The 17,859-nt window shown below is 40.7% G+C and overlaps 1 protein-coding gene across 1 annotated transcript in view; it reads left to right on the forward strand.

The window, feature by feature from the left end:
- Window positions 1-10,741: 10,741 nt before the first annotated feature.
- The window catches only part of TMEM64 (transmembrane protein 64), a 33,572-nt gene continuing 26,454 nt past the window's right edge, over window positions 10,742-17,859 (forward strand). The window contains exon 1 of the mRNA XM_082600980.1: window positions 10,742-11,799. Coding sequence (XP_082457106.1) covers window positions 10,999-11,799 — 801 coding nt within the window. The 5' untranslated portion in view covers window positions 10,742-10,998. The remainder of the gene's footprint in view (window positions 11,800-17,859) is intronic.

The raw sequence follows: 17,859 nt of genomic DNA on the forward strand, positions 1-17,859 counted from the left end.
CAGAAGTCATTGTTAGACACTGTTATGATTAACCATTGTTATTTACTTATAACTCTTTAAAATTCTATTATAAAATATCTGGTTTCCATGAGGAAGTGTTTATCTTGACTTCTTGCCCTCTACCCCTTTACTCCTCCACATGGTGGTGGAATGAATTACCTGGGAGGAGGGTAAGAACTTAGGTTAATGTGTCTGTCCTCCAGATTCAAACTTTTCCTCTACTGGGTTGTCCAAAGGACTAGACTGGCAGCAGGTTGTTATACTTGGCTCTCACTCTAAGATACATTCTTCATCAACGTTTTGAACTTCGTTTTCCAGACTCATGTCTCTCTCAATTAGTTCAGAATTTATATGGTGAGAAGAAGGAGTAATTTATTAACCCCCTCTAATTCCAATAGTAACTAAATGCATTATGAAGCTTTTGTTTCCCACAGGAATTATGAGCATAAGAGAGTGAATCAGAAAAGTCCCTGGAAGGCTGCAGCCAAAGACTATATTTAATGTTTAAAAACAGAGTAGTATTTTCTGTCTAAGGGAGGGATCTGTTTCCAGTTTAGACCCAATCTGAAAGTTACTCTTCTAGTCAAAAGGAGAAAAGTATACCACGTACCTTACCCCCACTCTACTCCATTCTCTTCTTCCAACCTACCCCACCCTATCACTACCAAGGGGCAGAACACAGAGGCTGCAGCCCAATGCAAGAAGCACAGAGGGTTAATGGGCTGCAAAAACAAAGAGAAGTTAATGGCTTGTAAGTATTTAGCAATGAGGATTGAAGAAAGCAACCTCCTTAGAAATGCTATTGGCAGAGATTATACTGATGGAAAATTTTTTTAATTGCAAAAAGATAAAAAATGGTTTATACAAAGAGCTGACCATTTCAACAGCCCTGCAAGAGAAAAGAACAGCACGAACAGAAGAGGATCAGCAGAACCTTAAGAACAACAACATTCAGAGAAAAAGAAAGCAGATCAGTGACCGTTCCTTTGTTACACTTGGCTAAGGGATCAGTTGCTAGAAGGAGAAACTAGAAGTTAAAATCAAAACTTCACTGCACGTTAACAATGGGTTTAACAGAATTAGGATCAAGTTAGTCACATATACTTCTCTTTCCATTTTGTGGTTTCAGCCTGTCTCAATTTATCCTTCATGTTACACCTATAAATTCCTATGTATTGAGGGAACCTCCTACAGTTAACAGTAAACTAAGGTCTTTCCAGACCACAACTGATACTTGCAGTCAAGGTTCTGATACTCAGAGTAGGCACACTGGATAAACAGCACCCCTAGAAGGATGCTTCCTTAGGAAGGCTTGATCTTACCTGAGTGGGCTTCATGTCATACATTTTTAAGGTGTGACTGCTGAATGACCATGGCCAAGCCATCTCACTTCCTTTAGATGTAAAGGTCTAACCTGTGACACTGGCAAGAAAATGATCTGAAACTCTGAATGAATTGTTGGACCCCACTTTTAAGATTTTGGTAGGATAAGATTCTTTGAATACCTAAGTATTATAATGTTTCATTTACATTATGGAACATAATTTTAACATTCTGAGATTTCTTCCCTTTCCTTCATTCCCCATATTAAATCATTCCAAGCAATCCTGATCACACCTCAAGCCATTCTATTTCATCTTTCCAAAAATATGTTGAGGCCCATATACTCTGTCTCTTAGACATGTGAAATAATCTACTAATCCTTCCCTGATTCTCCTCATAACTTCCAATAAACTTTCTAAATTCAAATCTGACTCCTTTCTCAGCTATAAAAATTCCAGATATTCTCAATTGACTATAGAATAAAATCCAAACTCTAGAAAAGTGGTTCTTAAGGTGTGTCCCAAGACCAGCCTCATCAACATCACTAGGGAATTTGTAAAAAATGCAAATTCTTGATCTCCCTCACCCCAAACCCTCAGAATCAAAATCTCTGGGGGACCCAGTAAACTGTGCTTTTAAAAGTACTCTAGGGGAACTGATGCATGCACAAGTTTGAAAGCTACTACTAGAGAATGGTGACATCTGCCTTGCTTCCTCCAGACTCACAAGTGTGCTCTGTGCATCTGTCCTCAAATCTCACCACTTCCCAAGCATATCGTACTTTTTCACACTTCTGTGCTTTGGTACTGCCTGTGTCCAAAATGCTATTCCACTCTTCCACTGTGTGGTCAACTCTTACAAGGCACATAAAATCCTTTTGGAATGAGCAGGATATAAATTAGTGTATACTCATCCTTTAACACAAAGCTCAAATAATCATCTTTGCTGCAAAAATTTCACTCCCAGACTTAGTCATTCCTTCCTCTGTGCTGTCATTGTGTGTAACATGCTGTGTGACAGTTGTTTATGGTTGTAGCACTGGAAGAGGAATCCTTGAGGCCCAGCCTCACCCTCAAGGTGCCCTTTAAAATACTGAGATTATAGATTTTCCCAAGTAAATTATCGAGTAAGATCTTACTGGGTGGTTTAGCAGGCAAGTCTGTCTGCGTCTCCTGTGTTTGTTTGTTTTTTTAACTCCTTTATTTTAACTGAAGATGAATTCTCTTCTTTCTGGGGAGATTCCCTTCTTCATCCTCTTCAACTGAGAGCACAGATTTGAGAGGGGATGACACGAAGAGATGAGGGGAAAAAGTATCAGCCAGATGGGTTATTTATGCTTGGAGATCAGCAGAGTATGCCTTTCCTCCCTAACTGACACCTAATAAATGAAACAAATACTCTCTATAAATAAAAATAGACTATAATTTTTTTAAAAAAATACAAATTCAATTTTTTTAAATGTTCTCTAATCATATATTGTCTTTCAATTTTGACTTATGAGAAGAGTTGAAAGCCATGAGTACTTAATAAATGTTGGAGAAGATATACTTCCGTGCATGTGTGGCTAAAAAATAAAGGATTCATTTTGTGGAATTAATCAATATCAGTCTCAATATCAGTATCTAACCATATTTTCTATACTGAGAAACAAGGCTCATTAGCACTAGGATATTCTAAATTTTCCTTTCTCTTTCTAACAAATTTTTTTTGTTTTGTTTTGTTTTTTTGTTTTTGCGGTACTCGGGCCTCTCACTGTTGTGGCCTCTCCCGTTGCGGAGCACAGGCTCCGGACGCGCAGGCTCAGCGGCCCTGGCGCACGGGCCCAGCCGCTCCGCGGCATGTGGGATCTTCCCGGACTGGGGCACGAACCCGTGTCCCCTGCATCGGCAGGCGGACTCTCAACCACTGCGCCACCAGGGAAGCCCCCTAACAAAAATTTAAAGGTGATATTTTATACTCATTTTTCTCCCTGATATCCTATATGGTATTAATTAGTGTAGAGGCTAGACTGAGCAGTACCTTGTGTGTACATCAACTTACACAGTAACAGAATTATAACAACTGCAAGGTTTGGCATTTTCATCCAGTATCATGAATAAACAACAGTTTTCTAATTGAACCCTGAGTTACTATTTTCCACAGAATTGAAACTACTTGAAATGGGAAATACAAATCTTTCTGACTATTCTGAACTGGAAGTTTTATCTGTAGAGTCAGCCTATTGCTTTTCATTTTCTTACTGTGAGTAGTAATTACTAAACAATTACTTAGCTGATATGAGTGCATTCTTCCCTTCTTTCCACTAATCCTTACCTGCCATCTCTGACAAGATCCACTTCTTTTGGGTCAAATATATAGTGAAGAGCAATGAAAGAGGAGAGGGGAGCTGGAGATCCTCCTCAGGAAGATGTGTACTTGGTAAAGGATGGACAGGCATGTAAGCGAAAGGATGGCAGATCCAGTCTGGATGAGATTGTTGCATTTCCCACCATAACTGTAATGCTGGACAGAAGGCATTGTAGAAGATTGATTATATTCACAATTTAGCTCAGGTAATTAAGGAAGCCTTTAATTGGAAGTATTCTAGTTAAATACAACCCAGGAACAGAAGTAATAGCACTCTTTGGAAATGACTACCCCATCAGTAATTATCTTCCTTGTCTCTGCCATCCCAAACCTTTGGCATCACTCTGATGCACCTATCACACATGATTTGTAGTGGAGTTATTTTTCTCTTCTCCACAATTAGACTCCCCAAAGGTAGGAAATGCCTTTAATTCATCTTTACATTCTCAGTGGAGTCTATCAAAGTATGTACCTTCAATATGCTCTTGTTGAACAAATAAGTTAAATACACGTCATTCAGAAAGAACTAGTTGCTAACACTGAAATAGCAACTTCATACAGGGTCCAGATATACTCATTTAAATTATATATCTTAAGCAGGTCTGAAAAGAGAAGGCATTTGTCTTTTATACAGTGCTCCAAAAGGGTGTTCAAAGTATCCATCTTGCTAGCTAGAGAGCCTACTGAAGAACAGCCCTGTTCTCCTGTTACTACCATTTGATGCAATACTTACACTTACACTTCCTTTGGCTGCAGTAGTCATTGAAAGATGCCTGACGTGTGTTTATTTGACACAGAGTTTGTCATGAAGAATTCAAAGGCTTCTGGAACCCTATTATAAAATAAGCCAGATTCTAATTTTGATCCCAGAGCCCCAAAATCTCCCCCAAAACATACCAATCAAAGAGATAAATAGAAGCAAGAGAAAGGCAAAGACATCACAGGCCACCCAAGTCAGAAGAAAAAGAGATGCCTAATAGTGCATGAGAAATAATTTGCATGAATAATAACAAATCACAGCAAGCCAATTTTAACTGTTAGCTTCAATATTCACATATCAAATTGTATTTATCACTACTTAAATTTAAGTGAAGGTAACATTTTACAGTTCATGGAAATCCATAATTGTAAAATAGATAATTCAGAGTTTGCAGAGTAATTTACCATTGAATTAGTTTTTAATAGCATCTTCCCATTTTGCATTTAAATATGATTACTTAACAATGTTTGACTGAATCCCCTCTTCTACCCCATTCCCTGTTCTCACAGATACTAACAAAGAAAGGTATCTAAATGACAAGCACAGTGGAAAGTCTACAACAAGGAGGCTGGAAAAGTGTACCCATTGTATGACTGACACCTGAAGAGCTGAGAAGACAAATCAGTCCTTATTTGTGATCAGGGAAATTCATGGAACTCATGCCCTAGGCTACCAAAGGAGAAAGAAAAACTATCAGCATCTCCCCAAATACATTCAAATAAACCCTCAAATGACAGACTCCATTACAATTAGAAATAAGCACTGGCAACTCTGCATTCATTTCTATATCTCTTCTTTGAACTTCAAGCATTTTCTCCTCTGCATCTAATCCTTTCCCCAGATCTTAATCCCATTCCTTCTAATCTCCTTCAGAACCTGGCTTCATCACTTACTTTCCCCCTTCTGTTCCTTAACTGTTTTCTCACTCCAGCCTTCTTTATCTCAGTTTATAAACACACTGGAACATCTCACTTATAATATCCCCATCTTCCTCATCTTGCATTACCTTCTAGCTGTCATCCTTTCTTTCCTTCCTTTTTTTTCAGGATGATCAGAAGAGCTATTTAAACTCACTCTTTTTTTTTCTCTAATTTTCTATTGTAAAATACTTATAAAATTTACTATTTTAATCACTTTAAAATTTTTATTAAAGTATAGTCGATTTACAATATTGTGTTAGTTTCAGGTGTACAGCAAAGTGATTCAGTTTATATATATATATATGTATATATCTACACATATATATTTTTTCAGATTATTTTCCATTATAGGTTATTACAAGATATTGAATATAGTTCTAAGTGCTGTACAGTATGTCCTTGTTGTTTATCTATTTTATATATATCAATAGTTGTGTGTATATGGTAATCCCAAACTTCTAATTTATTCCTCCCCCTCTTTCTACTTCGGTAACCATAAGTTTGTTTTCAATGTCTGTGAGTCTATTTCTGTTTTGTAAAGAAGTTCATTTGTATCTTTATTTTACATTTCACATATAAGTGATATCATATACTTGTCTTTCTCTGACTTACTTCACTAGGCATTATAATCTCTAGGTCCATCCATGTTGCTGCAGATGGCATTACTTCATTCTTTTTATGCTAATATTCCATTTTATACACACACACACACACACACACACACATACACACACATACCACATCTTCTTTATCATTCATCTGTTGATCTGTTGATGGATATCTAGGTTGCTTCCATGGCTTGGCTATTGTAAATAGTGCTTCTATGAACATTGGGGTGCATGTATCTTTTTGAATTAGAGTTTTCATCTTTTCTGGATATATGTCCAGGAGTGAATTTCCTTTTGATTGAAAGTACTTTACCTAAGGCCCTAGTGGCTACTTTTGAAATAGATACCTAAGGGGCACTTATTGGTCCTTCTCTCACCTTGAATCCTTTGCTACATTGGGCACTGCTGACTCTTCCTTCTTTCTTAACATTCTCTTTTCCTTAGATTTCTAGTATAACAGTTTCTCCTGATCTCCTCAAATTACATGAACTTACTTTGAATTTGAAACCTGATTCCATCACTTTCCCTGTATAGCCTTTGGTAAGTTATATGAACACAGGTGTTGTGTTGAACTCATCAGTCTCTGACCTGTCCACCTATGTCAGTCAGGGTCCCAGCAGCAACAGCAGCCATAGTAAAGAGTCTAATCAAAGGAGTTTTATAAGGGATGGTGAAGCATCAGGAAACCATTACCAGAGCTGGGAAAGAGCTGGAAACTTAAAGGCCACTCAACAGGAACTTTGGACATGGAAGAATTCAGTTACTACCAAAAACACAGTGAAGCTGGGTTGGGAAGAGGAAGAATTCAGTTACTACCAAAAACACAGTGAAGCTGGGTTGGGAAGAGATAAATACCCTGACCACCTCTCACTCTACTATCATCCAATTTTCTTCTGGTGACTCTCTTTGGTCAAACCTAATTGGAAACCCAGAGCACAATGAAGATTGGGTGATGCAAACTCTAGAAGTCAACCTCCTGAGATGCACAGCAAGGCAGGGAAGAGTAGAGAATAAAACTGGATAGAGGACTAGCGAAAAATAGCCAGTAGATGAGCACACTACCTACCATCTCCTTCATTCACTTAAAAAGTATTTTGTGGGGCTTCCCTGGTGGCGCAGTGGTTGAGAGTTCGCCTGCCGATACAAGGGACGCGGGTTCGTGCCCCGGTCCTGGAAGATCCCACATGCTGCGGAGCGGCTAGGCCTGTGAGCCATGGCCGCTGAGCCTGCGCGTCCGGAGCCTGTGCTCTGCAATGGGAGAGGCCATAACAGTGAGATGCTCACATACCACAAAAAAAAAAAAAAAAAAAAAGTATTTTGTGTGTCAGGGACTATTCTCAGGAATACAGGGGATCACAAGACAGAAAAGATGCCCATTTTCATGGTGTTTTCATTCTCCTTGGGGAAGACAGATAGTAAAGCAATAATCATACAAGACAATTTCAAATGGTAGGTACAATGAAGGAAAGGATTATATGACTCTAACATAGATGAGGTGATGGCAGAAGAGCTTAAAGTGGATAATAAGAAGAAAGGAATAATAAGAAAGCTTTCTAAGAGGTAGGGGAAGAGTATTCAAACAAGGGAGATCATCGAAGGCAGAGTGCAAACGTCCTGAGGTTGAAACCAGTTTGGCTTATCCAAGGGAGAGACAGGAGGCCAGTGTAGCTGGGGGAAGGGTGGCAGGAGATGAGGTAGGAATGGTAGGTAAAGGCCAGATCATAAAGGGCTTGTAGGCTAGGCAAGGAGTTGGGTGTTTTTGCTAAAGCAACAGAAAGGTTTTAGGCAGAGGGTGGGAGGTCGGAACATTTGTAGGTTAAGACACATCTAATTAACATTTGTAAAATATAACTTTCACAGTTCTTTGAAAAATAAATTGTAGTGGGACAAAAATGGAAATGTCCCATTATAGTCTGACCAGAGCTCCCATGTTCAGGAGTGGTATTTTGCAAAGTGGTGGCACTGTTTGGATCAGGATGGGCACCTGATATAAGAATGGCCCAACCACAGGCTGGTTGGCAGCCCATGATGTAGCTTAGAGCTATGGGCTCTTGCAACTGAATTGTGCTCCTCTGAAATGTGTATTATAGGATAAGAAAAGGGTTAATTAGCTGTCAGTAGTGTGAGAACTGATCAAAGAGGTAGAGAAAAACAGAGATACAATGGGAAAGAAAAGAACAGCTTCTCTTTAGAGGTGCCTTGATTCCTAATAGCTACTAATATATCCATATAAATACTCCTGCTTCCAACCCTTTTAATTAAGGTGGCTTCTTGGTCTCTCTTTCTTGCATGCAAATAGTCTAATGAGCACACTGGTTTATCCAAGTTTTCGCTCTTCTTCTCATTCATTCAGTAAGAAGTGACAAAGATTTGCTCTGAAAACAAACAAACAAACAAAAACACCCTCAAATCTCAGTTGCTTTAAACAACCAAAGTTGACTTCTCATTCACTTTAAATACCATCATGAAGTGGATGGGACACTATGCTGCATCATCCTTCCAAGACCAAGATTAATAGAGCATATTCTCTGGAACATTGTTGACTGCCATGGCAAAGAGAAAGAGAGTTCCGGAAGGTCTTGCATCAGCAATTGAACGCTGTGCTCATGATGCATGGGCAGAATGTGTCACTCAGCTCACCCCAACCACAAGGAGGCTGGGAAATGCAATCTTACCATGTACCTGAAAGACAACAAGAAATATTTGACACACCCACCACCATTCACTCATCCATAACCATGGCTTTAACTGCTGTCTATATACCAATGTCAAAATTTCTAGGAGAGATGCCCCATTTTCCCTCTTTATCCATATTTTCAACCACCTACTAACATGCCACAACTGGATTGTATCATAGACATTTCAAGTCTCCTGTACCAAGACTGAACCCTTCATCTTTCTCACAAACTTTCTGTATTTTTTCTCTTGGTCAGTGGCTCCAATATCTATCCACTACCTCAAATAGAAAACCCAGGTGTTATCTTTGACTCTCTCTTCTAACACCCAATCGGTCGACAAGCCCATAGCTTCTAATGTATCCCAATTCTACTAACTCCATGACCATTACCTTACTTTAGTCCCTCCTGGATTCTTGCCCAAACAATTCTGTTAGCCTCCTGTCTGGTTTTCCTGCCTTCATACCCTCCCTTGTAAACTGAAATTTATTCATTCAACAAACATTTAAAGAGTGCTTACTGATTCTTAGATTAAATAAGTAATGGGCCCACCTTGAAGAAATTCAGTGTAAAGAGGGAAACATTGATGTAAACAAAAAATTTCAACACAGCGGACAAATGATAACTATGTAAAAAGAGGGTTGGGAACAGACACCAAACTGGGTGTGATGGTGATGGGAAGGTAGTGTTGGAAGCTTCTAGGGAGAAAGTAAAACTTTAGCTAAATAAGGGAGTTGCTCCTCCATGTGAACCACAGGAGTTAAAAAAGAGGTGAAGGAAGCAGCTTGTGCCTGACACCTTTGAGAGACTTTGACTCAGCCAAACCAACATGGATTGAGAGGAATAGCATGAAAGAGAAAGCAGGCACCCAATCAATAAAGACTCAAAGTGTCCTGGTGGCTACATGGCTGGTAAGTGGGTGGAAGATCATCCACTGAGGTTAGAAAAGAAAGAGCAAGTCTATGGGTTACAATACTTTTTAATTATGGATACCTTCCCATATTGATTCCAGGCACAGGGCCAAGCATCATTATTATTTTATTTAATCCTCACAACAGTTTTATGAGGTAAAATTGTACTATTGTCTTCATTTTGCAATTTAAAAACAAATACTGAGATTCAGGGATTAATGACCAGTTACATAGTTACCAAATCTGTTCTGCACCAGAGCCCAAGTTGGTATCTTTCTACCATGCTATGCTGAGTTTGAGGTGCCTACAGGAATTCCATCTGGATGTGTCCATAGGCAGGAGTGCAAGGGAGGGATAGGAAAAGAGACACAGACTTGGGGCTTATCAGCATATGGGGACACAGTGGGATCAAAACTATGGGCTCAGATGAGAGGGTTTAGCGAGCTCTAAATAAGGAGAAGGAAAAAAGAGGACCTGGGGAACACTAACCTTAGAGGGCAAAAAGAAGAAAGGAAACCAGCAAAAAAAAAGGGTTTGAGAAGGAGCCATCTGATACTGCGAATCCTAAAAATGTCCCTCGGTGAATCTTTTTGAGAAGTCCCTAGTCCAGGTGTCTGGCGCTCAGTAAAGGACTTCTGGGGTCAGAAGCAGCATTCTGTCATGGTTGGGCCTTTGTACCTAATTCCTTCAGTTCCTTAAGGACCAAACGACGACCTGAAACCTACACGGAGACTTCACTACCTGGGTAGGTAAAAATTAGCAAATCCTCCTTAAAGCAGATCAAGAACTTTTTCCTCTAGTGTCACCAAAGGAGCTGTGGATGTGAACGATCAGAGGTTACTGCAGAAACAACCAACAGGTATTAGGCAAGGATCCAAGCAGCTGGCGGACTGCGACTGCGTCCGAGGAATGGAGAGCTTGCCCTGACAGGCAGGCACGCGCACGCCTAATAGGAAGGCCGGGAGCGCCCGGCGCTCCCCGCTTTCACCGCGCGTCACCCGACTCTACACCTCATTGCAGTCCCCTCCTTCTCCGGTGCCCGCATACTCTCTGGTCTTTCTGCCCTCCCAAACGCTCCCCTCAGCATCGCAGCCCTCCCTACGCGGTCACTACCCCTCTATTTACCCGCTTAGCCGGCGGGGCTGTGCGTCACAGGGGCGGGGCCAAAATGTAGCTCACGCCAGACCCCGCCCCTCGCGCCTAAGGCCCCGCCCCCTCTGGCTGAAACAGAAAGGGCACTGCTTGTGCGGGGTCCGGAGTTTTCTCACTCAGCGGCATCATCCCACCGTCTCCGAGTCCTTGCCTTTTTCTGAGGCCATCTACTGCCACCTGAACGAACGCGGGGAGTCAAGGCCAGGCGTGCGGGGCGCCATGAACGGCCGCCGCCTGATGGGCGCGGCGGCGGCGGCGGCGGCGGAGGGACTGGTCGGCTGAGGGCCTGTTCGGGGCCGAGGCATGTGGAGCCCCGGCGGGAGCTTGCTTCAGACTCTGCCCCGACTTCTGCAGCACGACACCCTTCCGGGCCACGCAGAACTGCCGCCCTGCTGGGCCCTGCCGCGGGCGGCGGGCGGGGACGACTCAGCGGACCGCCTTCCCCGCGGGGGCGGGGCGAGCGCGGCGGAGGCAGCGGCGGCAGCGGCCTCCGGAGCCTTGCTCGGAGCCTATCTGGGGCACCACGGTCAGCCTGCGGCCTCTGAGCTGCCGGCGCCGGGCGCGGCCTTGGCGGGCAGCCCCGGGAGCGGCAGCGGCGGCGGCGTGGTGGTCGGCGTGGCCGAGGTGAGAAACTGGCGCTGCTGCTGCCTCGGCAGCACCTGTTGGTGCCGGAGCCTGGTGCTGGTCTGCGTGCTGGCCGCGGTGTGCTTCGCTTCCCTGGCCCTGGTCCGCCGCTACCTGCAGCACCTCCTGCTCTGGGTGGAGAGCCTTGACTCCCTGCTGGGGGTCCTGCTCTTCGTGGTGGGCTTCATCGTGGTCTCGTTCCCCTGCGGCTGGGGGTACATCGTGCTCAACGTGGCTGCCGGCTACCTGTACGGCTTCGTGCTGGGCATGGGACTGATGGTGGTGGGCGTCCTCATCGGCACCTTTATCGCCCATGTGGTCTGCAAGCGGCTGCTCACCGCCTGGGTGACCGCCAGGATCCAAAGCAGCGAGAAGCTGAGCGCCGTTATTCGCGTCGTGGAGGGAGGAAGTGGCCTGAAAGTGGTAGCACTGGCCAGACTGACCCCCATACCTTTTGGGCTTCAGAATGCAGTGTTCTCGGTAAGTGGTGTCCCGCTGGTCCATCTCTCTCCAAGTCTGTTTTTGAGCGATCTTGTGACAGCCCTGGGAGGATGCTCCAACAGATAAATGCCAGCAGAGAAGTGACATTAACAACAGGAATTAAAATTACTTTCCGTCGTACCCTGAGAAATCTCAAACAAATAAAGCAAGTCTAAGTCCGGCCCTCAATAGGAGATTTGGTAGAGAAAGAGCTACTCCTTTTTTGGCATATGAGTTTGATTAAAAATGAAGAGCCCTAGAGAGTGTGGGAGGGAGGCTCAAGAGGGAGGGAATATGGGGATATACGTATACATATAGCTGATTCACTTTGTTGTACAGCAGAAACTAACACAACATTGTAAAGCAATTATACTCCAATAAAGATATAAAAAGAAATGAAGAGCCCTTTTAACTATGAGGGGAGATGAGTGGAAATATCCATTTTAAACATTTGTCATCTGATTTCTGTAACAGCTTTGGCAACAGTCAGGGAGTAAAGGCTTCACATGCCTAGCTTTCTCTCTAACCTGCGTAAATGCATCCAGTGTTTTGACTCAAGTTTTTAACAACGTGGGGCTAAAGGAAGTGTTTGGGTGAACAGTGTAGAGGGTGGTTACAGACTCCATATTTTGGAGTTTCCTAAAATTTTTAATAGGCTTTTTTTTTTTTTCATCAAGTAATTTGCTTTTACAGTGTAATGGGGGGAAGCCTCCTTTTTATCTTTTTTGGAGGAACTTCATTTTGAAATCACTAGGTCGTAAGATAAAACAAAATAGGACAGATAACCTTTTTCCCAGTGAGAATATATTTGTCTTTTTACACACCTTCTATGCTCTTTTTGCCTTGTATTCATATGTTCTGCTTATTCAGTTTAGGTATTTCTAGTTAATGTACATCACATTGTAACTTACTGAGGAATAGAAACACTGCGAAGTGAGGAAACCATCCCATTGGAAGAAAGGAATGCAGTATTTACAAACTTAGTGTCTTTGGAACAAATTATTAACACTATCTGCCCTTGCTTTCCACTTTTCTAAGGTGAAGGGGTTGAACTGGTTACTGAGTTCCTCAAATTCAATGATTCTAAAGTTCAAAGAGTTCATATAGAGATTCCCAGGAACTCAATCCTTCAGCTAGACCTAAAGAAAACTCTGTGTGAAGAAAGAGATTTAGCACTCAAATCCATAGGAATCAATGTATTTTATGTTATTCTGACACATTGTTTTGTCTCAAAAATAAATTGTTAGTCTCTAGAAACTTTCTCATTTTGTTTTATGTTAAGAATAATTCTAACCAACCTACCTCTCTGTGATGAAGTTAAGATTTTTTCTTTTTTCTTCTTTTCTTTTTAAATGCCTTTTGCAAATCTCATGTTGATTCTAACCAACAGCAGTAATGACTGTAGATTGAAGCTTGTGGAGGCATGGAAAGAGATAAGGAGTTTTCTGTACAGATAAAGTTTGGTGTTTACAGGCAGTTTGGTATGTTCTCTTCCTTAATTTTTTACCTTTTCACAACCTCCTATAAACATGAACTTTGACCCAACCTTGGATAATAATCATGTATCCTAAGACTTTGAGAGTGGGAACTAAGGAACCTGAATAGTTTCATACCTTTAGTTTGCTTCCTCTCTAGTATAGTTTATTTCCATGTGCATTTTCTTGTCCACCTACCATGTGCCTACTATCCCAGGCTCTTTCCCACATATTATTTCTAATCTAAACTAACCCTGCAGAAGGTGATTATACATATTTTATAGACTATTGTCTAATAGTCTGAAACACAGGGCTGGTGCTCTGGAATTCTACTGTCCCCATAGAATCTGTTGACCTTGGTCAAGTTACTTATCCTCTCTGTGGTTCATTTTCTTATTTGCAAAATGGGGAAAGTAACGGTACCTACTTCATAGGATTATTGAGACAATTAGTAAAATAAATACATGCTACTGACCTTGGATTAACAAACATTCACATGTTGGCTTTTGTCGTCATTACTGTTGTTATTACCCAGGGTCACCTAGGTAGAGTCAAACTTTGCACTATGGTTTGAAGATAGGGTCTCAACCCATGACTCTGTTTCTTCATTGTATATTTAATACCTAGTATAGTCCCAGGTATATAATGTGGACTCTATATATTTATTAATTAAAAATAAGTTAGGTTTTTTTAAAAGTAATCTCTTAAACATATTAAACACGTGATTAAGAAGTTATACTCCGTACTTGGAAATAATTTAAGGTAATTATGTAATTGAAACCAAACTTGACAAGGGGCAATTCTCAGTTGGCCTTGTGGGGTCAAGAGAAAAGAAGGAAAAAAAGAAAACTGGCCTCTTGAAATAGGTATTATTGGTACAGTTTTACTGAGGAAGAAATGGAGGCTCAAGCATCCAGGAACTTGTTCAGGATCACCCACCTACCAAGTGGTGGAGCTGAGTTATAAACCCCAGATCAGCTGAAAAAGTGCATGGTACTGTGTGAAATTCTCACTCTTGGCCATAAGCAGGGGGGTTGTGGAGCCATTGGATATAGTCTATTATATCTTGTTCATTTCTATTATTAACTGTCTGCTTAGTAGCTCTTTCAACCAAAACTGTTTACTGAATTCACCCAGGGTATGTGAGTGAAAAGAAAGCTTAGTTTAGGCTCATTTTTGTTTTAGCCTGACTTTCCCTTCTGCCTTCTAGAACTTCATTCTGCCTCTACACTCTCTGCCTTCCTACCCCTCAGGCTGCCCACAGCTGCCCCCTTTCCAGGCATATTTCTTTTGTTTTCTTCTTCCCTACCTATCTTTTAAATTATCCCTTTTCCCCGCTATTTCAGTTAAAACTCATCTTCAGTGTCCACGATTGATTGATCTTTAATCAATGCCCATGATTAAAGAAATTTATCTGGGCCTGCTTCAAAGAGGAAGTGAAGTATAGTGGTCATGAGGGGCACAGGCTTTGGAAATAAACAGTCCTTGATTAGTCTGTGCTGAGTTATGAGGCTCCAATAAGCTAATGCAGTGAAGGCATTGAGTATTTGCCTGGCACATACTCAATTCTCAAAAATTATTAGCAATTATTATTCTTAGTGGTGGTGGTGTAGTGGTTTTTATATTTTAGAGCCAGGAGCTGATTGTAAAAGGTGAATGTATGGAAGAAGGAAAGGTGCTCTCCCTTGCTTCCTATCTATTCTTAACTTTATTTCTTTCCTTCTCCCACGTGTGCTAGAAAGGGATAAGCAAACTGACACTCCACTTTTGAAAAGCTTGAAATGGAAAATAAGTACATAACACTTCATTGTATCAATTCTTAGATTATAAGAAATATAATTTCCCAAGGACATATTTAAATTTTTTCCACTTTTAAAAATGCACTTATTGTTTCTGTTGGGAAATAGTTAACCCCTCCCCCCCGACCAGTGTTTTTTGATGCAATCTTGTATCTGTAGGTATTATTGTACATTAAGACAGATTTCTAGATGCGTAGTCTGTGTGTGTTTCTAGGTACTGTTCTTATCTGAGCACGTATCTAGGATGACTGTTTCTTACTGCTTCAGTCAGGATAGGCTAAATTATGCTACAGTAACAACCCCCAAACCTCAGTGGATTAAAAAGCAAAGGTTTATAAAAAATGCAACTTGAATTATTGTTTATGATGAAAGGGAGATAAATTTAATTTATATTTTGAATTCATCTTTTATGATTTGGGGGACTATAATATATGCTTCCAGCATTTATAATACAATTAAGTTTTTTTTTATTAAATAGACTATATTGCATATGATGCCATATTTTTCTCATGACTTCTCATAAATATACATTCTTTAAGTATAAAAAAAAACAAAGGTTTGTTTACTTACTTGACACAGATCCAGGTTCAACTTGGTTTGGGGAAGGGGTGGGGAGTCTCTGCTTTATGTCATTTTTACTTTGGGATCCAGGATGACAGAGCCACCATTTTTCACTTGGTTTATGTGACATGGTGAATTGCACACTGGTTTTTAAAGCTTTCACCTGGAAGTAATCTCACTTTTTACTGGCCTGAACAAGTTACATGGCTACAGCTAACTTCAAAGGGGCAGTGTGTGGGCCAGGAAGGAGAGAACTGGAGTGTTCATGACTCTGGCACTTGACTTACGGATTCTGCCTCCCAGGCCCTTTAGTTCAGTCCACTGCCACTACCCTGGCTCAGGCATCTCAGCCTCCCATCTGGTCTCCTTGCTTCTTAAACAAAGATTTCTAATTTTTTCTCTCTCCAGAAAGATCTTTCTAGAGTGCATATCCGATCTTGGTACTCCCTGAAGGGAAACTCTCAAGTGAGTTTTCTTCTCTCCTCAGGATAAATTCCCAACCCTCATCTTACTTCTATAGCCTCTCTCTTATCATTCCACAATTACTAAGTGCCTTTTGATGTGTTAACTTTTTTCATCCTCATTCTAAGAGATATACATGATCATTTCTGATTCAGACATAGCAAATCTTGTCTGTAGCCTCAGAATTTCAGGATTTCCTTTTTGTTGATAAAGTTGAAAACTGTAAACATTCATAAGAATAACATCCCATTCTGTATTGAGTAAGCATTAAAGCATTCTTGTAAGGTCTCCTATAAGATGCCCCCTTGGAGACATCTGAACTTCTACAGTTTAAAGTTACCACCAGTGAAATGTCAACTTTAATCCAAATATATTACACGATAATTGGTTGTTATGGGTAACACTATTCATATTGGTGCTTGCAACTTCCAAAGGGGTTTGATTTTGTTGTCGCTATTGTTCCATAGGAGATCCTAAAAATCATTCTCTGTTTTCATTTCGGTCATAGAAAAACTTCTCAAACAGTTCCACATGGGAAATTTTCTTTCCATCATGGTTAAATCTTTGAAACCTTAAACAAAAACATAAAACATAGCATGGAAGATCCTCTTATTCATATGTTGTATACCACTTTACAGTATGCAGAGCAAATTTACATACATGATATTGCTTAATCATCACAACAGTCCTCTGAGGAGTTATTAGTGACTTATAGGCAGTTATATAGAGGACAAAATATCACACACTTGAAATTAGATTTAGTTCTAACATTTACTCTGACATCTTGAGCTACTCTTTTGAGCCATACTTTCTGTTGTAAAATGTGTTTACTAATACCTGCTACAAAGCTGCGGTAAAATATATAGCTTGCTCATTACTTACTATTTCCTTCTGTCTATCCTCTGCGTTTCAAAAAAAGGACATTGATACTCAAAGTTTTTTGTTTGTTTGTAATTTAACCGTTATTTATATTGTACTTAATAACTGCCAGGCACTGTTCTTCTAACATGTACACATTACTTATTTAAGACTCATATAAACCCTAATCCTCATCTTAAGCTAAGGTAGTTGAGGCAGAGTGATGAAATAACTATCCCAGGAACATACAGTTAGTAAACTGTAGAGTCATGAACTTACCTAAGATTCTGTTGTTGATCTGAGAAGAGCTGGGTTGCTCAGAGATCTCCTTATTCCACTGATAGTTGCAGAGCACTTGCCCCAGGACCTCCCATGTGTCAGGCACTGGGCAAGGTTCTACACAGTTGAATTAGACATCATCCCAGGAAAATGATTTGAAAAAATATCAGAAGAATAATGTTTTGTGCATGTGAGAATTACATGAAATTGGAATTTTAACATCCATAAATAGTGTTATTGGAATACAGCCATGCTCATTCATGTATGTACAATTTGTGGCTCTTTTTAAGCTAAAACAGCAGGGTTAAGTAGTTGTGACAAAGACCCTATGGCCTGCAAAACCTAAGATATTTCCTACCTGGCACTTTGCAGAAAAAGTTTTCCTTAGAGCTACAGCAGTCACAGCCACCAGGCCTGTGCCCCTGCAACTGTAGGAAGAGGCCCTTAAGCGCTCATATATATCTTTTTACCTTTGTATTTAGCAAAACCCTTTTTTTAAAAAAGACCATATGTGGATAAAAAGAAAAAAAAAAAGAAAAAGAAAAGAAATGAGTAAATTTAAAAGTGCAAGGCCTGACCCATCATCCTGGCTCACTTCTCAGTGGAACCACTTTAGAGAATTTTAT

Source organism: Mesoplodon mirus, assembly GCF_964341445.2.
Source record: "Mesoplodon mirus genome assembly, chromosome: 16".
Lineage (NCBI taxonomy): Eukaryota > Metazoa > Chordata > Mammalia > Artiodactyla > Ziphiidae > Mesoplodon > Mesoplodon mirus.